At 39.2% G+C, this 27069-nt stretch overlaps 1 protein-coding gene across 5 annotated transcripts; it reads left to right on the forward strand.

Annotated features, from left to right (window-relative positions):
• The first annotated feature begins 4059 nt into the window (after positions 1-4059).
• On the forward strand, positions 4060-25976 carry LOC131335990 (uncharacterized). 5 transcript variants are annotated; one of them, XM_058371588.1, is made up of 8 exons: positions 4060-4182; positions 4798-6035; positions 9342-10710; positions 12164-12443; positions 16127-16234; positions 16358-16636; positions 22995-23138; positions 25407-25976. In XM_058371588.1, the coding sequence occupies exons 2-8, from the start codon at positions 4850-4852 to the stop codon at positions 25593-25595; spliced, it is 3555 nt and encodes a 1184-aa protein (XP_058227571.1). In that variant the 5' UTR covers positions 4060-4182; positions 4798-4849; the 3' UTR covers positions 25596-25976. The 5 variants fall into 5 exon arrangements, with proteins under 5 accessions (XP_058227571.1, XP_058227572.1, XP_058227574.1 ...); XM_058371589.1 differs by having other exon boundaries at positions 4165-4679; XM_058371591.1 differs by having other exon boundaries at positions 4169-4601.
• The last annotated feature ends 1093 nt before the right edge of the window (positions 25977-27069 follow it).

A 27069-nucleotide genomic window follows, 5' to 3' on the forward strand; every position in this document is an offset into this window, starting at 1 on the left:
AGTACAAGGGTTATTAAACAAATCATTTTCTAGATTTTCCATGTGTTGATATACTTATATATATGTGTGTATGTACTTTATAAATTATTATCCTAAGATATCCTAAGTACAAAAATCTAGTATTTTAATGGGACATGTGACTGTTTGACTATTTTAATGGGGAATTTGATTTTGTAATTTTTATTAGATACTTGAAAATCTACCTAGATCTCATGGTACTATAATATACATATTTGGACTTGTACACACACACACACACATATATATAAGCCTACTAGTACACATGTGTTTATTTGAATTGTTTAATAGAAAATTTTGACTTGATATTTTATTAGATCACATAGTACCTTAAGTACATTTTTATATAAATGTATTCATTAGTACAAGAAGTATATATACATATATGTACCAGTATTAAGAGAGAGAGAGAGAGAGAGAGAGAGAGAGAGAGAGGGGGGGGGAGGGCCGAGAGGAGAGAGAGGAGGAGAGAGAGAGAGCGAGCCGAGAGGAGAAAGAGGAGGAGAGAGAGAGAGCGAGCCGAGAGGAGAGAGGGAGAGAGAGGCCGAGAGAGATAAAGGAGAGAGAGAGGAGGAGAGAGGAAGAGAGGGAGATTTGGTTGTACTTTGCCTTGATCTTCTATGATCTTCTTACACCCTTTCAATCTAGGGTTGTTTACTTCTTTCAAACAAAATCTATCTTCCATTGTTCTTTGATATTCTTTAATCATAAAATCTTTGTACAACCCTCCACCAATCCTTCCATAATCCTATTCAAAGTACCAAAATCTAGCTTTGCATACCTAGAACTAGGTAGGAGTTGTACAAGCAAGCCATAACCTAACCCATCAAGCTTTCAATCAAGCTTGACAAGTGAAAGAAAAGTGAGATGTAGAGAGAGAGAGAGTTCGGTTGAGAAAGAGAGAGAGGGAAGCCTTGGTCTATAAATAGAAGGCCATTCCAAGCTTAAACTCACACCTTCTCCATATGCTCCAACTTCTCTCTAGAAATTCTAAATATTCCTCGTTCAAAAGTCCAAGTTTTTTGTTCTTTCTTTGAAGTTCTTGAGAAATACCTCCAAACCATCTCCAAAACCACCCCTAGATCTTTAAAGTAGCCTAGTTTAGTTAGCAAAGTTGTTTCTAGGAAGAGAAAACCCAACTCTCTTCCTTTCGAAGCACATCGGAGTCATTACACCGCCGATTCGCAAAACCGACGACCAATTCTCAAAACCGACCTACCGTCAAGAAGAACGGTGGATTCTCCCTATCTACTACTCCTAAGTATAAGTAGAAATGTAGAATATCCCTATCTACTTCCCCAAAGTATCAATAGAAATATGTATGTTGTTGTATATCGAAATGTATGAAAGTATTCGTATTTTGATCTTTAAGATGGATATGAACATGTATTATGAATTGTTTGTATTACTTGCCTTGTTATAAAGCATAAGTGATCTTCACTCCAAAGACGTCCGTACATGTGGCGTTATGCTTTAAGTTGTGGTTTAGCATGATGATTAATATAGAGTTGGATGATCTTGCTAGTTTAGTTTCAAGATTACAATGAATGATTTATGATTACGTATGTGAAAAGTTCAACCGCGGAGTCAATGCATGAAAACGAGACACGGAAAATTGAGAAAATAGAAACATGACACCTAGGGTGTGGTTAACGAAAATGTATGTTTTGACTTGGATAAAATATTTTTGAAACTACATAATGGCCGGACGTAGTAGCCATTGTGTGGGCGTGTTTTTCGAAAACCCAATGGGAACCCGGAGCGGCGGAACTGAGGGTTTTGAATTGTGGATTGGTTATCCGTGGAGAGGAGCCAATGCCAATTCAATGATTTTGTGTGCCAATGGGAACCCGGAGCAGCGGAACCATTGTGAGGTTTTGTGCGTTCTCATGGGAACCCGGAGCAGCGGAACCGAGGTATGACTTGGTTATCCGTGGAGAGGAGCCAATGCAAATTTTGTGTGCCAATAGAAACCCGGAGCGGCAGAACCATTGTATGGATACTCAGGAACCCGGAGTGGCGGAACCGAGGTTGGGTGTGTAAAAACGATTTTGGAAATGATGATTTGGAAAATGAAAAATGGTGACACGGTCCATGACGAGTCGCGTAGGAGAAACTCAAAAAATCATGGACACAAACGATAGTTGATTAGCGAATGTGGATGTGTTATTGTGAACTGTTTTGTTAAATATGCATGTATTATGTGGAAATCGTTAGTATTATGATCTACTACTTGTAAGTTAAGGGTCAGTGGGTATGAGTTATTCTATTGAGCTTTTGTAGCTCATGGTGTTACCTTTGGTGACCCTGACATATTATATCAGTGGCGACGCTGGTATAATGTGTCAGACTTTGTAAATGAACAGGGTGAGCTGTACACCTTGGAGGCTTTTGGAGCCGAAGAACTGGCTAAGATGGAAGAACATGCGGAGCAGTAGTTAGAAACCTTAGTTTCTCTTCCCTTGTGTAATGAAAGTACTCTTACGAAGATTGTGATGTAATAAAGAGCCAGACTCTATTTTGAAGTTGCAATAAAATTGTCTATTTAACGTACCCGAAATTGGGGGCGTTACAGCTAGTGTAGCTAAAGCCTATTATCATTTTCAGGTACTAACACATGGCAATAGCGTGCATGGTTGAAATACTTGAAGGTGGAATTATTTTGAAAGCTAACGATTGAGGAGTTACTTAGGCATCTTTGTAAATCTCTTTTGAAGATGTATTTGTAACTTTAATTGTAGATCTTTTGACTATGGAATATTGTAGCCCCTAACTCTTGAATATTCAGTACTTGTGTTAATTTGGGCCTCGGAGCAAAAAATGTAATATTTTGGGAATGCTACATTATTTTGGTTATCATACGGATCATGGCGAGGTTTTATTTATGAAAATCATTTATATTTATGTTAAAAATCGAGGGTGTGACATTAATTATACCATTAGCCATATTTTACAACAACATTGTTAATTTTAGAAACATACTATTCCCTTCGTTTCATATTGAGAGTCCTGAATTCTATCCCTTGCCATTTTTCAAATAAAAAAAATCAATTACTTCCGTGTATGATTTTTTTTTCGCACCGTTAAAAATACCCATCGATTAGTACTTTAATTTGGTGCGAAAAAATTCAAAAAATTATATACATAAGTAGTTGATTTTAAAAAATGACACGACTTTTCGTAGTAGACTGAACGGAGGGAGTACTTTTGATTATGCCATTGTTATACCCTAAAATGCGAATAAAACTTTTTATAAATCACATGCGTCTATTTCTTTATTCAATCAATCCTGCAGCTAGGATGATTTTTTAAATAAAAAATCAGAATATTTGAAAATTTCCTTTTTTGAATGACTTAATATTTTTAAATTGGTCATATCTTTTAATGTATAATATTTTTTTTTAAAATTTGTATAATAGAATCTATTGGAATCCATCAAACAATATTCATATTACATATTTTATATTGAAAGATTTATGAAATTTTATAAATGGCACTACTGTCAAAAAATCTATGTATAAATTTAACTTTTAGATTTAAATTTAAGGGTTAAGATGTGACTAAATTTTTCATAAATCTCAACCTTCTATCTTCTCTATCAATAAATTTAGTGGCCAGAATGTCCCTCAATCTCTCTTTAAATTTCCATGTTCTTAATTTCGATTAGTTTCATCTCCCTTGGGAATACATTTTGCAAAAAATAAAAAATAAAAAATCTTTTCATTGGCTACCCAAACAAATTATACAAAAATGATTTAGTTTGGATTGGAAAAAAATTATTGATAACTCAAACCAAAACCTCTAAAGATTATTGTCTACGCAAGTCACTAATGTTTTCTAAATCTTTTTCCAACGATGTATATTAACACTTTTTAAAAATAGTCATAATTTATTTTAATGTACTTTTAGGTACGGGCAATTTCTAATAATAGATTACGATTTGGGCTTGAGATCGTATGTAAAAACAGACCTTTTTTTTCTTTTCTTTTCATTTTAGTATATCGTTAAAATCAGAAGTCGTAGGCTTACAACTGAAAAAGTAAGAGTACGGGGAGTAATTAATAACGTGGACAAAGTTTAGGGTTCTCTATGTGATCTTGCACGATAGTAGTAGTATTGTTTGTACCCATTTTCAATTTCGATCAGAAACAAGCCCTCGAACAGGTACGGGCCCTCTCTCTCTCTCTCTCTGTGCGTCTCTCTCTCTCTCTCTCTCTCTCTCTCTCTCTGTATGATGTTGTTGCTGTTGCTTTTTTTCTGCTTCCAAAATTTTTAGGGCTAATTGTAATGCTTAAACAATAATGTGTTTCGGTTCTAGTCAAGGAACACACCGATCCACACACCAGGAGTGAATCCATTCAAGATTCATCTCAGATGTAGGAGTATTTTGCATTTGGGGTCCCTTCTTTTTGCCATTCTTTTTTCGGGACCCAAAGCGGTGGCTTTCTAAGCTTCTGCCCTAGACCGGCCCTGCAGACTCACAGCAGAAACTTGACTGTGTACAAGTTTGGATTTACCTTTTACTGAAGTGGGATAAAGCTCGTCTTCTTTATTTTCCGAGTTTCTGAGCAACCGAAGCAAGGGTTAGTTTCTCGCATTAAGGTTAGGTCATGTATACTTTCCATGTGAAGAGAAGGATTCGTTGACTAAATTAAACAGTGGTATATGTCTTTTCTTTTTAAGTGGGCTGATTTCATTTCACTTCTTATTTACTGGTATAAAAAACCAAATAAGAATAACTTTTTCCAGAATAAGCCTTTACTTTTTGGGCTATTTCAGGTTTATGGAGTGTACATTCTAGTACCTGGTTGTTAGATTATACAAATTGATCATGGCAGAATCGAGCTCTGTCGACGTCATCCTAGAGTTTTTACGGAGGAATAAATTTACAAGGGCCGAGGCTGCTTTGCGTGGCGAGCTTGGTAGCCGACCTGACTTGAATGGTTTGATTGAGAAACTTACAATCGAAGAGAAGAACTCTGGTAAATTGTTAGAGAATATGGACAAAAGGGCTTTGGAAAATCAAGGGACAAGTAATTCGAGTTGCCGCGAAGTTTCAAAGGAACTTATTGTTAAAGAGATAGAGTGTGGGACTGGGAGAAATGGAACTGAGAGCAAATGGGAAAGCTCTTCCAACATTGGCACGCGAAACAAATTGAATGAATCTATTGGGGCTAGTGGTAAACAGTTTACTTTCTCCCAAAGTTCGAAAGATAATGGGCTTGATTTGTATTCATGGAACATCAATCCCAGTAATGGCCCAGTGGATCTTTATCAGACGGATGGCAGCGGCAATAAAAGCCTGTCAGAGTTACAGGTTACTAGTCGCTCAAGGCTCCCTTCGGCTGAAGCTTCAGATGCTGGTAAGGCCAATGTGAAAGCTGAAGAAGGGATAAGTGTTTCTGGTGAAATGACAACATTATGGGTTGGAAGTAGCAGTAAACCCAGCGTGGATGAGAGCAGCTTAGCTGGCAAGCTTAAGGAACTTGACAAGCAGAATGAGATAAGTGGTGTCCCCTCTCGAGACAACTTTGTTGATAACCCATGGTCAAGGAGCAATTATTCTGCAAATTCATCCACAGTGTTGTGGAAAGATTGCTCTATCAAAACTGTATTTCCATTTTCCAAACTGGAAGCGTCAACCAATTACAAAAGTGCGAGTGTTGTCGACCAGAAAGAAGTAAAGCGAAGAACTGAGATTAGTGAAATCAGGGCAGCAATCAAAGAGCAAGTGGATGAGGTTGGAAGGGCACTTTATTTTGGAAAGCCACAGTTGGGTTCTGAGGAAAAGGATATTGGCAGCTTAGGTGTCCCTCTTGCACCTGAGAATCAGAAGGAAGAGTTGCCTAGGTTGCCACCCGTCAAACTCAAGTCCGAGGACAAGGCATCATTAAGTATCCATTGGGATGAAAAAGTCGATCGTGATGAACCTGGCTCAAAGATTACTGCTGCTGACAATGCATTCCTTATAGGGTCGTATCTTGATGTTCCTGTCGGACAAGAAATCAGCTCATCAGGTTTGCTGATATTGATTTTTTTACAGCTTGCTCAAGGGCTTCTATTTTCAAGTTATCTCTGGAGATGTCTGATGATGCTGAATTTTTATTGTTTATGCCAAGTTGGTTGTGCTAAAGAGTCGCATTTATCAGATAGAATGACAGTTTTCTATCAATCGTGTGGGCCTATCTAAGTTTATACATTGCTTATTCTTTATTGGTTACCTGATTTACCATGCCTCTTTTTGTTTATTAACTTAGTTGTCTGACTGCAAATTTTTCCTCTGTTAATCTATTTGCTCTTGTGCTTCATGCATTCTTGTGGTCAAGTATCTATCATTTGTCCTTTCTCCCAAAGCAAACATTGAGTGCTTTATTCATCTCCTCCTCCTGATATCTGTTGATCACGGGGAAGGGTTTAAAGATATTCCCCCCTTCTATGGGCATCAGTACATCTCTGTAACAAGGCAGGGAGGAACTTATTTCCTATTGATTTAATTGTCTAGTCTTTTTATTTATCATTGCGGGGTCCATAATAGTGTGTTTACAAGTTGATTTGTTTAGATAAATACAGTATTTTGAAAGCATGATTCAAACTATTGAAGATGAAGTAAAGTCAATTTCTTGAAATTGTCTTTGTTGGTGTATAAATTTGATTTTTTCTTTGTATTACACAACTTCCTCCACCTTAGAGAAAAGGAAAAATCTCAAGACCCCTCGAGTGAATATGTTTGATTGATATGCCCATGAGTCCACTTTATTGTCCTTGCAATTATTTTGGAGTTGTGGGTTCCTATAACAATATTCCTTTCCTTCCGGGTAAATTGGAATTTAAGGGGAAGGTTTTTAGAGTCAACCATTTGAGCCCAGGCCATTGTTTTGCCTTTTGAGTTAAGGATGATTTATTATACCTGCAAGGCTACAACAAACAGTACACATGTAACCTTTGGCAATATATGCACAAGTAGCTGCCTAAGAAGCACGTGTACGGGTACGAGTACGTTGATATGGCAAAACCTAAAAAATGCAAGATACGGGTACGGTTGGGGTACGTCTATAACAAATGTATTTTTATAACTTGAGCAATGTTCTACACGTAACAATTACACTTCAACTAAAGGAAATAGCTAAATGACTTACACAATTAGGAATCTAACATCAAATAGTAGTCTAACACCAAACTAAAGGTACAAATCAAATTTTAATGCCATTAAACTAAAGAACCTTCAGACCAAAAATCGTTATTGTACCCAATCCTGCTAAGCATAGAAAAAGAAAGTCTTATCGACTTAGTTTCATCTGTGTTGGGTACGGCTTGATATATATTGCCCTCAAGGTTGTCAAATCGAGAATCGAATTGACCCTTTACTGAATCGTGAATCAAATCGAACCGTGGATCATAACAATTCAATCCAAATTTTGAAAATAAACTGGAAATTGTATCTTCACACTTACATAATAAAGATACATTGTAACATTAAAAAAAATTTAGTTTAAATTCGTATTAAAGTTTTTTCCCTATTACTAATGGATGATCACATGTTCTAATAGGAAAGACACTTGCACATATAGGGAAATAAATACTCCGTACTATAGTAAAATGGATATGTGCATATAGATGTTAAAGATTCATTATAAAAATGAAAGCTTAGCCTCAACGCAATAAAAGTTTGTAGCCTGGTAGGTACGAAACTATGTAGGTCGGTTCGAGGGTCTTAGCCCTATCTCGGTCTATGATTTAGAAGGTACACGATCTAAAAAGATCGATTTGTGAGACAATGCATCCATATATACATATATATATATATACATATATATATATACGAGGCTGTTCCGGGGACACTTAAAAAAAACCCTTAAAAAAACCCCAAGTTCCCGATCGAATTTTGATGATCCGAGCCGCTCAATGTAATCAGAACGTGATTTTAAGAGTGCCCGTGAGAAATCAGCAAAAAAAATGACCCGGAAGGGCTTCATCCGTACAGTTTTTTATTGAACTTTATTGAACGGTTCAATAAAAAACTGCTCAAATCAAGCCCTTCCCGGTTAGTTTTTTTGCCAATTTCTCGCGGGCACCCTTAAAATCATGTTCTGAACACATTGAGCGGCTCAGATCATCAAAATTTGATCGGGAACTATGAGATTAAGATTTGGAGGGTTTTTTTAAGTGTCCCTGGAACCGCCCTATATATATATCATCCTCAACAATATTTGCAGGTACTTGTATAATTACCTTCTAGCAAAAAAATTGTAACATTTCAAAGACGTTGAGCACATCTATTGACTCACATCGTAACAAATTATGAAAACATTACCAAAATAAAATACAGAACTCATAGTGTAAGGTATCTTAGTTGTAAATAACTTTAGAATGACTATTTAATCTTTAATAAGAATGAGGAAATAAGGGTTAACATGCTCCGAATCAAAATAAATGCCAATATTAACAAATTTTGCAAATTTGGTTCATATTAGTGGAAAACAACATTACCGTGATTCACCTATAGATTTGTACCTTTTTTTGCATGAATCGTACGATTCGCCACTGATTCTATATAAACCTTAATTCACCTATAGATTTGTATCTCTTTTGCGTGAATCGAATTGGGAATTGTATCCTGAATCATACGATTTTGACAACGATGATTGCGGCAATTCTGGGGTATGGCAAAAGTCGAGGAGAAAAGTTTCCGTACGTGTTTCATGTACCTAGCACAGATTTAGAAGTTGCCATGTACCGGTACCTGGTATGTTACGGGTATGGGTACACCGGGGTTTTGGAAGTTCCCATGCTTCATATGTGGCTGCCCTCAGAAAGTGAAGGAACTCAAGGGACGTTATGCCGTTGAACCATTCCCCAAGTCAAAGCTTTAAATCATTCCAAGAAAAACCATTGAACGAAATTTAGTAGTTCATTCAAAGTGTAGATAAGTCTATGTTTTGAATCTTTTGATTACATTGTTGCCTATGATTCTCACCTAAGAAGCACAAACACGTCTATTATGTGAGAATCTTCATCTATTATGGCTTATGGATATGGAAAACACCGCCAATTAAGCTTTGTTTCAGCTCTTTTCATATCCTAAAATCCGTGATGTGTTGGCATGTTTTCTATCCTACTTGACCCCTTACAATGTTGTGTCCTTCCATAAAAATTAAGTCAAGGTATTTAGTTTTGTGATTGATTTCGGGTGAAAAAGATCTAGCTGGATAGTTTCTGTTGCAGACTTGTTGCTTCCAGATTCTTGGACCTGATATTTTCATCAGAGTTGATTTATTCCATGTACATTTTCGGTCTCCCCTCTAAAGCTTAAATAAATGATCTAGGTGGAAAAAGGGGCGGAGGGAGCTGGCTCTCTGTAAGTCAGGGTATTGCGGAGGATACCTCTGATCTTGTGTCTGGGTTTGCAACTATTGGCGATGGAGTGAGTGAATCAGTTGACTATCCGAATGAGTATTGGGACTCTGATGAATATGACGACGATGACGATGTTGGCTACATGAGACAACCTATTGAAGATGAGACTTGGTTTCTAGCTCATGAAATCGATTATCCTAGTGACAATGAAAAGGGAACAGCAGGGCATGGGAGTGTCCCAGACCCGCAAGAAAGAGGTCCTACCAAAGATGAGGACGATGATCAATCTTTTGCTGAGGAGGATTCCTACTTCTCTGGAGAGAGATACTTTCAATCTAAAAGTGTTGATCCGGTTACAGCTTCAGATGATCCAATGGGGCTTTCAGTGAATGAAATGTACAGGAGGACTGATGAAAATGATTTGATGGCTCGGTATGATGGACAATTGATGGATGAAGAGGAATTGAATTTGATGCGTGCTGAACCTGTGTGGCAAGGTTTTGTCACTCAGTCAAATGAACTCATCATGATAGGGGAGGGAAAACTTCTGAATGAGTGTGGAAGGCCTCGGCGGGATGATATTTGTACGGATGATGATCATCATGGTTCAGTGAGATCTATTGGTGTGGGAATCAATAGTGATGCTGCCGATATGGGCAGTGAAGTCCGAGAAAGTTTGGTTGGTGGTAGTAGTGAAGGGGACTTGGACTACTTTCATGATCATGATATTGTTGTTGGTGGCTCCAGGCATTTAGTACATGATTCAGATAAGAAATGTCTTGACCGATCAAGCAGGGGTAAAAGCAGTATAAGTAAACACGACACTGTCAAATATATAACGGGAAATGACAAGGTTGCAAGTAAACAGGTACAAAAAGGCCTTACAGATGGAGGATTTTCATTTCCTCCTCCGAGAGATGGGCAATTGGTGCAGAAAGGATCTAGTAAATCTTTGTGGTCCAACAAGTGCAATGCTGTTACGGGTGACGAAACCGATGATTGTTTGAATGCTCCGATTGGGCCAGATGACATGCTTTCTTCATGGAGACGGAAAAGCAGCGACTCTTCACCTGTTGAGAGTTCAAGGGATGAAAACAATGGCAACCTCATGGGATCAGCAAATTCTACACCATCAACACTCTCAGATTATGAGTATGCTGAAAAAGAGCATGTCAAGAAAGAAGAGGATGGAAATGCTGCTTGTATAACGGAGGAAGAGCTGGGGGCGTCAATGGAGGATGAAGAGGCAGTCGCTGTGCAAGAGCAAGTAAAGCAAATAAAGGCTCAGGAGGAGGAGTTTGAAACCTTCAATCTTAAGATTGTCCACAGGAAAAATAGGTCAACCCTTGCTCATATATGAATCTGCTTGAACTACAACATAATTACTCCTGGTTTTCGTGATGTAGGACAGCATTGTGAATTTTGTTTTATGGTTTTAAAAGTTGCACCAAAAAGGAACAGCATTGAGAAAGAAAATACAGTTTTTGGTGGCTGTTCTAGGGCTGTTTTGGCACTCTAAATAATATCCTGGAGCATTACCTGTGGACATTAAGTTTGCTGGTTGTATCCCTGAATTAAAGAATGCCAGGAATCCCTCGTGGTGCTTTTCAGGCATCACAACCATGGTAGAATTGCATCACACAACTCAAAAGAAAGCTTTGAAGCTCTGAAATTTATCTAAAATATCCACTCTATTAATACATAGCTTTACATAGACTTGGAGACTTTCTAAGCCAACTAGAACTAGGACTTTGAGAGAGATAAAACGAAAGTATTTGGAAGGAAAAATGAGGGATTATAAAGTAAAGACATATAAAAGAAGAGACAAAGTGGCTACCTAGACGGATTAGCTCTACATATTCAATGATACAAGGCTCGTTTGGCTTTGCAGCCTTTTTTCAGTTCCCATTTTGGATTTGATTTTCTTGTCCCTCATTTTTTCTGTTAATTTTAGTTTCCAAAGACTTGGAAAATAATTTGAACACTTCCTTCGAGGTGTCATGGTGTCATGTTTTCCGGATGTTCTAGAAAGTAGTTTCTGGTAACCCTTTCAAAATGTGTTGCTTGTATCGTTTTTGTTTCTCATGTCGTGAATGGAAAACAAAATCAAATGGGCCCTTTAATGTTGTTAGCGCAAACGGGGAAACACAATTATCATCTCCACATTTATTCCTCCCAAATCTCTTAAGGTTTTTAGAAACAAAAAGAAATGATTAAATGCTTGAGTTAGTTATAACGGTTGAACAAAATCAAACAAAACGGAACGGACTTGGAATAAAGGTTCCTCAAAAAAAATTTCATTTGAAATTTGTTGTTTACAGCATAGTTGCAATGAATGCGTTTGAACATTGCAAGATTGCTACTCCTTTTTGTATAGTAATCCAGTAGTTTTACAACATTGAGTTAATATTTCTGGTATTATTGCTACCTTCATGTTTTTACATTCTATAACATGAGAGCACCCATCCTTGGACCTTGATCCTATTTCGATGGGAATAAGGTTCTAACGTGAGCTGCAGAATCTGCTCTTGGAATCAGAATTGTTTCTGTTGTGGGCGATCCCGGCAAGTAAGGGATAACCGTACGTTTTGGGTGGAAATTCCTCCTATCAGAATGTTGCCTTTTTAGTTCTCTAGCTTTGCTGTAGAGATCTTCCTATCTTTGCTTTCCTTTTCTCTTTTCATGCCACCATCAAAAAGGGTTATCCACTCTTTCAATTCATCTTTTTCACTGCTTTTTCTGTTCAGAATCTACCTCGTTTTGTTTCCTGAGATTTGTGTTTGTTGCTCAGAACTGGCTTTGAGGAGGACAAAAATTTCCATGTTGTTTTAAATTCAGTCATAGCTGGGCGCTATCATGTTACCGAGTATCTTGGATCAGCTGCATTCAGCAAAGCCATTCAAGCTCATGACCTTCATACCGGTATGGATGTTTGTGTAAAGATTATAAAGAACAACAAAGATTTTTTTGACCAAAGTCTAGATGAGATAAAGCTACTCAAGTTCGTCAACAAGCACGATCCTGGTGACAAATACCATCTTCTCCGATTGTATGACTACTTTTATTATCGAGTAAGTGAATTTAGCGGTTGGCATGTTCTTCTGTCTTGGTTATTTTATTTCTACATTATTTAGGTGTTACTTGCTTGTTTATATTCCTCGTGTACCTTCTGCAGTTTGTCTATCCTTTGCCTGTCTTGGCAGGCGATTTAGGTTCGGTGCTCATTGTGTGGTTGGTGCTTGGTATTACACACACCATTGGTGTAGTTCATTCTTGGTAGATCTGCCTTTTACCTCCACCTGTCCGCCATAAACCCTGTTCTTTAGTACAAGTCAATACTTGTCTCTAATGTTAAGACTTGACAATGTCCAAGTTTGCGCTTAGAGCCATTTTAGTGAGAACACTATGACAAATCATTTCTTTGGAGTGATCTGCCGAGGAAGCAATTTTGGATCGAATTCTGCCTTGTGATCAATAGTTCTAACCCTTCACAGCATCACACAAGTGGATCTTTTAAATTATTCTTGAATCTTGATACTGCTTGTAACTTCCCGATGAATAGGTTCACAATCAGTCCCCAATTGCTGGAGACAAAAGTCTTGCTTTGGTTTTATTATCTTAAGTTTTAAGAGTAGGAAATCATCTGCCCATTATTTCTCCTCCGATTCTTGTTCTTCATCTTTTGTTAGGAACTTAGGAATTAGGAGGGTCTAATCACAGAGGGTTCTAGAGAATCTAATTAATAGGGTGTAACTTGCTATGTTTACGAGTACCAGTTTGTAATGGTTAAGGCTAGGATGTCCTTATGTGTATTGGGAAAGGGATGAAAAGGCTTCCCGTCTTGTTCTTGTTTGATTGAAGATGGATATTATGAAGAGTGGATATCTACTCAGCAAAGAAGGTGCAGTAACAAAATGGTATTTGAACCATGGCCTCTTTCAATGTTATCTACAAGTGGAGCCTTTTTGGTCAAGTATAGCTATGAAGTAGACTCGAGTTTGTGCACGTCTTAATTCTTCATTGAAAGGGTAGAAGACTGGTCTGGCCTTTTATGGGGCAAATTTTTTGCGCATCAAGATTATACTTGAACATATTAGCGGATCAAGAGCTTGGACTGAAATTCAACATTATCATTGGACTGAAACGGAGTCCTGAAATTTACTCCAGAGCTTGGAGGAGGCCAGATTAGCGCATCCAAATCATCATTGGACTGGAACTCTGTCCTGGCATGCCCGCATTATCTCCTATGTGAACAATAGGCAGAATTCTGTCCTTACCCTTATTGTATCCTCTCTGAAGCAGGGGAGGGAACAATTTTTGGCACGCGTGGTTGGAAAATTAGGTATTGCTAAAAAGCATGGCTCTCTAGGTCGAGGGAAGAATGCAGTTATATAGGATGATTCAGGAGAAAGTTCAGGATCGCTGTCCCACTCCATCCCATCCTGCAAGGCTCTCAAGAGGATCTTTGAAAGGTGGCAGGAGCCATGAAGGATTACATTGTTGCAGCTAACATGGAATTATCCCAGGAATTGTCAGTCTTTATGAACCCCCCCTGCAGGGGAGAAAGGAATCTGAGGATGATTTGGCAAACATCGTCAAGTAGATGATGGGCCCCATTAGGAGATGTTGTTTACATCTGCACCAAGTAGTGCTCCAGTATACACAGAAATTAACATATACAGATATGTAGATGACTTTGTGAAATGATTTTGGGGAGTTTTTTTGGCAGGATAATTGAATAGAAAAACGTTGCATACCTACCTCTAGGCGACTCCAGCAAGTTTTCTGTCCCCTCTGTTCCTGCCTCTTCATCTCTTCTACTTGTTCTCTGCATTTCCCCCCTCCATTGGTTCCACACCACTTTGGTGTTGGAGCAAAAGATCTTTAAGTCAACGTTGTGAAAGTTGAAGAATGATGAAACTCGAGGTCAAGTTGGTCCAAGAAGAGAGAGATTGATGTAGTCAAGTTGGTCTAGAAACGAGAAGATTAAAAAACAGCTTTGTAATTTTGGTTGATTATTGTGTAAGGACTTTGGATACTTACAAAAAAATTTGCAGTATTTTCTTTTTTCAAGGAGTTTTAGTTGCTATAGCTACAGGATCTAAGCTCTGTTAGGTCTATATGCTGGATAGGAAGAGTTTCCACGTTTTTACAAATTACAAGTTGTTAGGAGTTTCTTAAGCCCATAAATAGGCTATCTTGCGGCAAATTGAAGTTGGCCTTAAATATATGAATATCATACATATTAATTTGATTTTTCTTTTGCTCTTTCTTCTTCATCAACCTTAACTTGTTTCTCTTCTCTTATTCTTTCTTGTTTTCTTTCTCCTCTTTAATCCGCAACCAGTAGATGAAAGCAGGAAGCGGCATCTCCTCGTTGACACTTTTAGACTTTCTTGATCAGTGCAAGTATTTTTTTTGAGGATTCAAGAGATAACTCAAAAAAGGACTAGATGCCGCTAGGTATGGTTGTAGGTTGGCTCCTGACTCTTCCTTGGTTCAGATTGCTGACATTGAGGGATTACTGACTGGTTACAAGAAAGGCAACCAATGGGTTTGTGTTGCTCATAGTGAAAGGTATTGGCGGAACAAGAAATTTAGAGTGCTCAAGGGATGAGCCCATTATACTCTGAGCTGATGAAGGAAATTCTAAAAGAGAATACTACCTAATAAAGGAGGCATGTAAGTGACCAACAGATTAATTCAGGGATAGCTCCCTCACGTATGAATAATTACCAAGATAAGTTTGTGGAATTAAAGTTTGGAATAAAAGAGGAACCTTGGATAACACACAGTCACCAAGTTCATAGATGTCTTGAGACCAAGAAATGAGAGAGGTCAATTTCTAATCCCCTCACAAATTGGACAGTCTTTCTGTACACTTCAATGGGGAACTAAATGAGCCGAAGAGAGATACTCCACGTATGGTAAGAGATTTATACTAAGGTACAGAGACTTCATCATTTTGGGGTGTCAAATGTATTCCAGAGTTTTTGTCATGCTTTAACCATAGGGTCCATTTGATTAGAGAGAAAATTATGCTTCAAAGTGAAAGTGAGAGAGATTTTTTTTTTTGTAAGAATCTTGCAAGAAAATATTTATAGTTACTAACTTACCCTTAACATACAGTATGGATCATCATGATAGGAAAGGAAAAATTGTGGGCGTAATAGGAAGGGTCAGAAGTGGTTGGCCATAAGAAAATAAAAAATTTCTTGTGTGTTTAGTTAGAAAGTGGAAGCTATGTAACCATGCTTAAATGGTTTCATTTTTTTTATAGTTTTCATGCTAATCAAAGGTCAGACAAATGTTCTTGCAATTTATGTCATTTTCATTCTAATCAAGCGTTCTCTTAGGCTTTTGGTTACCTTCATTCTAAGAGGAGGTCAATGAACTTATTACGTATTCTCATGAGTGTTTTACTCTCTCTCTCTCTCTCTCTCTCTCTCTCTCTCTCTCTCTCTCTCTCTCTCAACAACAACAACAACAACAAAATTTAAAACTCCTCTAAAAATAAGTGTAAAGTAATGATTACGCTTCTTTTAAGGGATTAAAAAACATCTAGGCTATCCTCACACGATTGCTTGCTTGCTTGCTTTAGTTTGAATGCATCTGCCTGTTATGCATGACTCGTGTCATTGTCATGTGGATGCCGTTTTGTGTAGTGTATCAATACGGTGTTGCATGGTTTTATCTGTATCTTGCTGTCACGTATGATCAAGTACTGGTGTATGACGGTGGTTCGTGTGTACAGGAGCATTTATTAATCGTATGTGAGCTTCTCAAGGCGAATTTGTACGAGTTTCATAAATTTAATAGAGAATCTGGAGGCGAGGTTTACTTCACAATGCCAAGACTTCAGGTTTGGGTTGTGGTTGTTTTGTTCTGAGGGCATTTTTTTTCCCGGTCAAATGGAAATTCTGAGGGCATTTATGCCACTAACAACATGCTGGGTAATGACTTGCTTTTCAATTGTTCTTTGCAGTCCATTACCATCCAGTGTCTGGAAGCACTTCGATTCTTGCATGGCCTTGGTCTGATACATTGTGATCTGAAACCTGAGAATATTTTGGTGAAGAGCTACAGTAGATGTGAAGTGAAAGTCATTGATCTTGGAAGTAGTTGCTTTGAAACAGATCATCTCTGCTCCTACGTTCAATCTCGCTCATATCGGGCACCAGAGGTTATTTTGGGACTTCCTTACGGTAAAAAAATAGATATCTGGTCACTTGGCTGCATCCTGGCGGAGCTTTGTACTGGCAACGTGAGTTCTTTTCATTCATTAGTTATTGACTATGATTGTTAGCTAGATTCTTACTGCTCCTGCTAACTCCCATGACCCTGCAGTCATTTTATGGCTTAACACCTCTTTCTGTTCTTGGAGAAACTGAAGAAAATACATCTGATGACCCTCCCTAAACTATTTACCCTACTAGATTATGATTATACAAAAAAAGAGAAAAAAGAAAAGAAGGAAGTCTTCCTTACCCCAAAAGTTTCAATATGTCCGCTTTGCATCTATGAATGCCATCTGCAATCCTCATAAGTAGTCTATTTCTTTTTTTCCATGAGCTAAAGTTGCAAATTTCGAAGCCTTCCTCACCTACTTGACGCAAAAATAACCAACAATCAATCAACTGAGAAAATAATGCCGGCCTATTTGATTAAAGCCTTCCTGACCCCACTTGACATACACGACTTATGGCAGAAATGGAGAGAATCATGCTCAACATATCCCATGCCACCTTTCCTTGCATAAGCAACAGCCATTAGGCAAAGGAAAAGGTGGCGAAAAGCCCTGTTTTTTTGTTTCTTTTTTGGGCGCATCAAAAATTAAAGGGAAAGCCCGTTTGCCTGGAAAATGTTTGTGCTAAGAATGACATCTGGAAAATGTTTGTTTCTTTCTATTCTCCAAAAGGGGGATATAGAAGTTTGATATTGCATTTTTTCAGCAATAATGTTCACAGTTTTTGAAACTTGCCAGTGAGTTCACTTGTGTAACTTTCTGCTGTTCTTGAATATTCAGATATCTTTGTTAATTATCTACATGGCTTTGATTTCAGTCTTTATGGCCTCATTCAGCACTTTCATGAAGACAGTACTGAGTTTTATGCTATGTCATATGCATTCTTTAAGGAAATCACTTCTGTTCATTGTTTTCCTGCTTTTCTTTTCAAGGATTAATCCTTATTGACCATTTATTGTACTGATTCGGAGAATGAGAGAGAAAGAGAAAGGGGGAATCACCAGTTAATCCATATTGTGATTCCTTTCTTGATTCATTAGAATGCCTAGGATACAATAAAATGTGGAGATGTTAGGTTTTGATGCTTGGGATTATGCTTTATCCCATAAATGTGAATTAGCAATAAAGGCAATAATGGCTGGTAGCATATGTGAAGAACATAATAGTATGGAATTGCTGTATGGAGGATAGGACAAACAGGATAACATGAGTACAAGTGACATGTTTTCGGCGTAGAAGTCAAATTAAGAATCAAATTCTGAATTGGAATTACCAATTTCTATCTTATGAAACGGAGATGCATGGTGTAACAGATAGACCCTTGTCTCTATGCCAAGAGATGTGGTTCTGAGCCTTGACGTGATGTATGACCGCTGATCCTAAGGTACACACTACTTTCAGGCAGGCGAAATCTCAAAGTCCTTTTATCCAAATGTTGGGGTAAATGATGTCTCATAATTGTCGCTCTTTTAATCTAAATTTCGTTGTCTTTTCACATCTTCTGGGGAAGATAAAGGTTACCAGAACCTACTTACCCACACACACAGACACACAAAAAAAAAAAAATGTTATTTTAGCTCGGCATTTTCTTCCCACTATTGGGGCCTTTAGATGTACAAGAGTTTCATTTGGTTTGACTTCAAAAAAGGTACTTTTACGGGCCTCTACACAATGAATGTTTCATTCAGCCTTTATTATTGGGAGATGTTTGTACGCATTTAACATTTTTGGATGTCCTGGGATATGGCTGATTTTTTGTTGCAGTTTTTTCTTAGTCTTTGCAGTTGCCCAAAGAGGGATTTTGTTTTTCAATTCTGTTGGGCCTCTAGATAAGAATTGCTTTTTTTTTTTTTTTTTAAACCTTTTGCCAATTCCAAACACTTCAGCGGATAATGATTTAGGGCCTCGTAAAAAGGATTGCCTAAAGCATTGGTCACTCTGTTCTGGTCGGATGTCACATTATTGATTGTGCTATTCTTTATGACAATCCATGGATACTAGTACTTCTGGGTACTAAGAGATATGAACACAAGATCAATCATACAATGTGTTCAAAAATTTAAATCACCGAAGTGAGATCAATTTGATTTGATACAGTCATTCATGAGATACCTTCTTTGAGTAGAAGGAAGATGTTAAATTGGAATTGATTGCTTGCTGTATCGATGCATATCATGCAACACCATTGTAGGGGTCTGGAATAACCAGCTCAGTGGGCGACCAAGCCACGAGATTTAGTCATGGCCATTCGGTCTCGTGGTGGGCCAGGTATGACGGTTCGATCATGGACATTAAGCTCGGCGAAAGGCCGGGATAGGACCCCTCAATCCTATCTGACTTGGTCAGGGAGATGGCTGGACTTCTAGGTTTGGTCCTACACGGTTCGGTGACCGTGGCTCGGGAAAACCTTACGTGCCAGCTCGCCCATGCGTCTGTAACTGCCTTTTCCAGAGTGACTGATATGATGTCATCCAAAGCGGTTATAAGCGAGATAATCAGGGACGCACATGAGAGAGAGTCCATGTTCATGGTTGTTAATCGCCTTATTTGCTACATGAGGGGTGACGTTAGTCGGTGTACGAACTTGGAGAGCAAGTCACGTCACAACCCTCTATATAAAGGGAAGGATGGAACCCTAATGACGTACACACTCTTCTTCACCCAAAACCTAATCCTTTCACACTTCTCCTGCACTTTCTGACTTGATCGTCGGAGGGTCATTCTGGTGTCCGACCTGATTGGCCTTTAGTCATGTGCTACCTATGCAGGTTAGGTTCAGAAGGCTAGGACCACCCAGTCACTGAACCAGAGGCTTAGGAGAGATTACTCAATCTTGATCGACAACCCCACAGTTGGTGAACCCAACATGAACAAACCCAGATCCACGGCTGTTCCAATCAAATCCCTCTAATACCTCTCTTCCCCGTTCAGATCTATCTCAGTGTGCGGCGAAAATGGGTGGCAAATTGACCGATGTTGGTGTCTCTGGCCTCAAGAACACCACCCCCACTCCTCTGATCGGCAGCCTTGTCTCTATGTCCATTCCTCCTAGAGAGGGCCTCTCTCCCTCCAGACTCGACGATGGCGTACAGCCAGTTACTGAAAAAACGATTGGACGAGGACACGGACATAGCCCTCCTCAAGGTTGAAATGGGAAGGTTGAAGGAGGCGTTCAACAAAGCCTCCTCATCGGCCTCGAAATCTGGCATCGGAGGAAGGCGGCGCGAAAGGCTCCCACCTCCTTCACAACTGAATCCCCAAGAAGAACAGCCCTACTATGGCTTGGCTAAAGATCAAGTCGCTCCACCCATCGAGAATGGCCGTACGGCGAGCATTGTTGTTTATAGACAACAGACGCCCTCCACTGAGCAATTCCACTGTGCATTGCTAGGATAGTAGGCGAGCCTGGGCTGTAGAAGGGCTGGAAGCGTTTCGGTTGCCAGCTCTTACTCCACTGGGCGATACGAGCATTCTCACGGAGTGTCTAGTTACGAGAATATACAGTTGCAAGACGACGAAAATCTTGAAATAGTGGAGTATACGGTTGGTCAGCCCGAAGCGCCCGCGCGTGACAGTCGAAAGGAGAAGGATCGCTGTGAGGATCCTGAGAAGTATCTTGCCGCATGTCTGATGAAGGCTACAAGTGGCCAGAGAGAAAAGGCTCCTCGACAAAACCTGGAAGGTGTCAAGGAAGCTCGGCACAGTTGGACGGCTTAAGAGCCCATGCCAAAAGTTCCCTTGGATGCATCCATATCATCAGGTCTGAGCAGAGGACAGGGATGTGGCGCGGGCAGTCAGTCAGGAGGCTCAATAAAATCAGTCAGCGACTCGTTCAGTGTATCCTGAACAAAATTTTCGCGCTGGGATGGTAAGCGAGTCTGAAGAATCAGTGGAGCTGTCTGAGGAGATGATGATGACCATCCGCCCGAGACCTAAACAAAGCGTATGGCAGGATAACGTTAGCTACATGCATGACCTAATGCTGAGTCTAAATTGCTCGGGCAAGCTTCATCATCGTTCCTTGGGCATCTCATCCGAAGTCAACACCGTCAGAGGATATGTTCCTCTAGACGGGAGCGTCCTGCCTCGGCAAGAACACCTTGCCTCGGGAAGAACAATGAGCAGTGAGGATGCTAGTCCTATCGTTCAGGCGACTCAAAAACCCTATTCTGGCCACAATTTGGCCTGAAAATGCATGGAAAACATCAAGAAACTGCAGAAAACTGAGAAGAATGAAGGATCGATCAACATACCTGAGTTTTGTGGATGATAAGGCTGCAAATCTTGTTGGAAATCGATCGAACATGGCCTGAAACTCTAGTTTTAGAGAGAGAAGCTCTCAATCGATGGAAAACAAGAGAGAAGGAAAAAAGTGACTTTCTCTCTCCTCATCCACCTTTGACTTCTAGGTTCGGCCCTTCACAGTTTGGTGACCCTAGCTAGGGCACGGAGGCTCGGGAAAACCTTATGTGCCAGCTCGCCCATGCACCCGTAATTGCCTTACCAAAGTGACGTATATGATGTAGTCCGAAGCGGTTATAGAGCGAGATAATCGTGGATGCACATGGGAGACAGCCCATGTACATGGTTGTTAACCGCCTTATCTGCTACGTCAGGGGTGACGTTAGTCAAAGCATGCTTGGCACATGTACGAACTTGGAGAGCAAGTCACAGCCCTCTATGTAAAGGAAAGGATGGAACCCTAATGAGGTACACACTCTTCTTCACCCAAAACCCTAGTCCTTTCACCCTTCTCCTGCACTTTCTGATTTGATCGTCAGAGGGTCATTCCGGTGTCCGACCGGATTGGCCTTTAGTCTTGTGCTACCTCTGCAGGTTAGGGTCAGAAGGCTAGGACCACCAAGTAATCTTGATCGACAACTCCACTACCATGACTCCTGCTTTCATTGATTCGCACCAGATATGAATCGTATGGTTGGTATAGGGAATCTAATTGTATGTTGTCAATTGCGAACCACACAATTTGAATCATAGAGGTTTTTGCTCATGTACAGAGCTCTGTAAACACCAATACACCTGGAATGCATTCATCTCATTTTTTGTCCTCCATTTGATGAAAGAAAGAATTTTAGTATGTTTATGTTCTCTTTCCCCACTCATTCCTTGACTGGGAGCACTTCGTCACCTTGATTTTGTAGTGAGGATATGATTCATCGGAATTATAGCATGTTTTTATCTGTGGTTATGTGTTTCATTAGTTTATAACTTGGCCTCTGAAGTGCTGTTGTGTTTACTCAACAACTGGGTCATGGATGTATGCAGTTGTGCTTTTTCCTTTTTCCTTTTGAGTTCTAGTGTTGAGCATTATACTTGTCTTACTCTCAACAAAAATAGGGAGATATTGCGAATATCCATCCTAATACCGCATAGAGTTCGTCATGTTGTTCTTTGGTGGGTGAATATTTTTTCCATCTTATCATAAGCATGATTAGTTTAGTGTCTTTTGAATTAGGAATGCGCGTTTCCTTGATAAGAGGTGTTGCCCGCCCTAGTAGATTAGCATGGGGTTTGTGTAGGTAGCTTTATGTAAATGGTTGAGACCATTTCTTAAGAGCTTAATCCCTTGGGACAAATGGTGACCTAAAATGGTATTAAGGCTTTGGTTTTCGTGGGCTTTTGGGGTTGAGTGTCTCCATTAGATTTACTACCCATCTGAGTATGAATGCTTGCATCTCCAACTACAAGATGAGATAGCACGTGTTGAGATAGCATGTGATAGTACGTGATGTGATGGACACTTATGGGAATTGCAAGTGCAACTTGATTTGGGTATCTTACAAGGTGGGCTATAGCTAATCCCAACCCTGCCTAGAAAATGTATATGTTTCGAATGGTTTCTCATTCCACATCACCTCTGTGGGTTTATACTGAGGCTTTCAACACTTTCTGAAATCCTCAAACGTTTTGCCTTAGAATAACCCGTGGTGTGGGTGATGCTTTTACCTGATGCCCCATAAATAGCAGGTACCCATTTGCTTCTCCTTAAAATGAGAGGAGTTCGAAATTTGTAGTGGTGGAGAAGTTTTAGATTGTCAATCTTGGAAGGATTCATGTTTCCCTTGCTGTGTTCTTTTGTTAAACTTAAACAGTAGTACTTTGTTTTTAGAATTGTTGAAAGGTTAATTGACAGGAACTTGCCCAACCTGTGACAGGGCTGCATCTTTTCAACCTTCCCCCAAGCACGGTTGGGGAACCCTGTTCCATATTCGCCATGTTACCATCGCCCTATACCTACCCTTTTTGTTTTTCCCTTCAACATAGGAGTAACTTGCCTAACTTATCATGATCAGTTTCCTTAGCTTTATAGATTGCAATCCCTGATGCATTTTGTTTAATGGAGTTCAATGTGGTGTAGGTCCTCTTCCAAAATGATTCACCTGCCACATTAATTGCTCGGGTGATTGGGATCATAGGTCCCATTGAGCAGGACATGCTTGCAAAAGGGCGTGATACATATAAATATTTCACCAAAAATCACATGCTTTATGAACGGAACCAGGTAATGTTCCTTTGTCTATTGTTTTCTTGTTTTTAGAAGTGTCCTGTCCTATGGCACGTAAAGCATTGTTCTCTGTTTTTTATGAAATTTGTGGGAATCCTAGTTAGGAGTAATAAGGTAGACGCAACACCAATCCAATGGCCGAGACAAAAAGGAAAAGATTCATTTTTTTAGTAGTACAAGAAGGAAGGGTAAAATTTCCAAATACATTTAGGCTCCGTTTGTTTCGATGAATGTAAATTTTTCAAAAAACCAACTTTAAACTTTTATTTTCCGGTGTTTGGTTGGCATATGAAAAATATTTTCCAAAACAATGGCAGATTGCTTGTTTAGAAGTATTTTAATCGAGTAAACTGTTTCTTCTCTCTCTCATTTTGGATCTAATATGATTTGGGAGAAGGGACTGGAATACATGGTTTTGGAAAATGTCGGACCATTGGGGGATGAAATGCAAAAATGACTTACGGCCAAAATTAGAGGAAAACAATTTCACCTTATTGGTGCAAAATGTTTTACCTTGAAATATTTTCCTCCTTTTTCTAGCCAAACAACGGAAAATGGTTAAAATATTTTACCAGTAAATATTTTACATCCAAACAAACGGAGCCTTATACCCTGAACCTGGTCGCTGCTGACCAAATTCCGGTCCAGTAATATATATTTGGGCTTGGGTTGTTCAGGTTCACCAAAGTTGCAGCCCAATATCCAGCTCTTCAAGCTCTGTATTTGCTGTTCTTTGGAAGAAGTGAAAGAAAATGAGCGATAGCAGACTGGAAATTAAATTTCATACTCGCTATCTCAGCCTTGTTTCCTGCATTTGAAATACATGCATAATGATGACTTACTTTGTTGGTTATTATAATAGTTCTTTCCAATTTTCACATAATTTTAATTGGTAAGATCAAAGGGGTGGATAAATGCGGTTGATTAATGATAGTTGTCGAGTCTATGGGATTATTCGCTGCACTATTATCTAGCATGGCTTGCTTCACATTGGTCTTCGCTGCATTGTTTATGTTGGTGACTGGTTAAAGGCTCAATTATTAGTAAGGATGAGAGATTGGGGATGGTGTAACACCTAGAATACGAGTTGGATGGAGCAAGTAGTTCGGGAGGTTCTGGGCAACCTTGAGATACTAAGAAATAACATGCGAGTAAGATGAGTGTAGCTGAAATGAGAATGTTGAGCTAGATGTGTGGTAAGACGTTGCGAGGTAGAATTAGAAAAGAGAACATTCGCAGAATCGTAGGGTTAGCACTGAATTCAATGTTTTAAAAGTCACTAGGCACTAGTTGGGCGGCCGGGCACCACCTAGCGATTAATCGGCACCTAGAGATTTAGTCGGTTTTTCCGCTTTTTTTCTTTAATTTTCAAAAATATTCTCCTCCCCACCCCAAGCTTTGAGTAAGTAGAATAACATGAGTAACACAAAACATCAAACAACATCCAAATAGAGGAAATAAAGCCTAGATACACATAATTTCACAACAAATAGAGCCTACATACACATCAGTATTTCACTTCATGTTGTACTGTGTAGATGTATATATCATATTTAGTTGTTTACATCGATTTAGGTTTAGATTTAGATTGTTTACAGTGTACTCAAACCCTTATAGTATATTATCACAGCATGTAAACCCTTCTATTTGCAAAATTACGTATTTAAGGCCCTATTAATCCCGCCCAGCTGCCTAATCCCGCCTAGCCGATTAGTCGCCGCCTAGTCGATTAGTCACCGACTAATCCCGCCTAGCGGCTGACTAATCGTCCCGACGCCTAATTCAGTGCCTGTGCCCTGGTTGAGGCAGCGGACGACTGCCTAGCGACTAGGCGCCGCATAGGTGGGCCGCCTAGACCGATTTTTAGAATAGAGGCACCGATAGAAGATAAAATAGATTAAGAAGGTTTGGACATGATCGATGCAATAGTTAAAAGTGGTATGGTGGTTTTTTGAATATCATAGAACATGATGCACTCGACAGAGCTTAATGGGGAAAATAGATTTATGTAGCTGACACCAATTGATTAGGCTTAGGGCCCTGTTTCGTTTGTTTTTGTTTTGGTTGGAGGCAAACTGAATTTATATGATGAAAAAACAGCAGAGACAAAATGCACAATAGATAGGTTGAATGTAACATGTATATTTGCTGCATACTTACACACACAGTGGTGCTTTTGTTTACTACTTCAGGACACCAGCTTCACAGCATGTATCTTTGCTGCATACTTTTATTCACAGTTGGGAGTTTTGTTTATTACTTCAGGACACCAGCAGACTGGAATACCTAATCCCTAAAAAGACATCCTTAAGGCACCGTTTGCCAATGGGGGATCAAGGCTTTATTGATTTCGTTGCTCATCTGCTTGAAATAAACCCAAAGAAGCGTCCATCTGCTTCTGAAGCTCTAAAACACCCATGGCTCTCATACCCTTACGAACCGATATCATCCTGACCATCTGAAGGTTTCCATGGTGGAGATAGCCTGCTGCACGTGCTTTGTGTGCTTATCTTTGCGTATTTTGACACAGGGAACGGAACCACACTTGCTTCTCAACTGAAGTTGGTTTTATTAAATTGAAACATTCATTGAAGATGTGTTTTGTTTGATTGGCTGTATCTGTTCATTGCTCACTATCAGCTTGTATTGCAATCATTCACAACCACGAATGTAATCTTTGCACGCACGCACGCGTTGTGTATTTGTAGGTTTTTTTTTTGGGGCATTTCCTTTGTTTTGTCTGACAAAAGGGGGATGTTGGATCTTGTTGTACATGATGTGATAATTGTTCTAGGGTATCCAGTAATAATAGCTTGTGAAATAGTTTTTTGATCCCATTTTGGTTCATATTTGTCGCGGTAAGTATGTTTCCATTTACCAATTGGTTTTGATGTATGTGTAGCATTGTAAATCCTGGGCTCTATATGCAGAGACATATTCCATAGTTTCAAACCATTGGTGTAACTGGGGCTTTGGTTCATTCTTTTCTCCATTATGTAAAGGATTTCGTAATTCTTTACCATGATTAGGTATTGATCGGGTCAACTTACTGAAAATGGGCAGCCTACGAATCTATAACACTATTAGTGGGGATTCTACAGCAGCTGCAGCTAAAGAAAGCTTCCTTTATGAATAAGTAACCCCATCATACTCCGCTCTTCATAATTTGGTAGAGGTCAGTACGAGTTAGGGGTATAAACTGGATCGGGCTGGTACAACCATGGCACGCTATGGACTGGCGCCACATGACACATATACTTAGGTCGGGTGAGATGTTGTGCATTCAGCATGCAACACAGGCACGAAAAAGCAAGAACACGACATGAGAACGGGCGTATTGTTTGTAGTTATGAAATTGATGAGACTGATCTACTAAATTTAATTACAAAAAGTTGACTGTATTTGCTTCCTACAATCACCTACGGTTCAGGAACAGAGGGAGTAATTCATAACCAAGGGTGCTATTACTTCCGTGAAAGCATTAGTTTTTTTTTTTTGAAAGGGGAATTAGTGTATGTTTCAAGAGGCACAATTTTGAAAAGGATTGTGATTTTGGCACTCCAAAAATTGATGGAGGGGCTCCAAAACTGAATTATGTCGATACACAAAACGACGTCGTTTTGGAGCTCCTCTATCAATTTTTAAAGTGCTAAAATCAATTTCCTTTTGAAAATAGTAGTAAAATATATAACACAAATTCAAACAACTTAAGTATTTCATAGTAGTATTTATTAGGTTATCATCGATACACAATTAGGTTTGCAATGTGTAAGGCATGGTGTATTTCATAGTAGTATTTATTAGGTTATCATCGATACACAATCAGGTTTGCAATGTGTAAGGCATGGTAAGGTCTATACTCCCTCCGTCCCATTTTTATTGTCCATTTTCGTTTTTCGTGTCGTTCTTTCAATGCTTATATCTCTCA

Source organism: Rhododendron vialii, chromosome 8a (assembly GCF_030253575.1).
Source record: "Rhododendron vialii isolate Sample 1 chromosome 8a, ASM3025357v1".
Lineage (NCBI taxonomy): Eukaryota > Viridiplantae > Streptophyta > Magnoliopsida > Ericales > Ericaceae > Rhododendron > Rhododendron vialii.

Bases quoted from the DNA above. Each gene is read 5' to 3' on its own strand.
- LOC131335990 (XM_058371588.1), top strand. From the start codon at position 4,850: ATGGCAGAATCGAGCTCTGTCGACGTCATCCTAGAGTTTTTACGGAGG. The intron at 16,637-22,994 runs GTGAGTTCTTTT...AATGTGGTGTAG, and splicing joins CGGAGCTTTGTACTGGCAAC to GTCCTCTTCCAAAATGATTC. The intron at 23,139-25,406 runs GTAATGTTCCTT...TTATTACTTCAG, and splicing joins TGCTTTATGAACGGAACCAG to GACACCAGCAGACTGGAATA.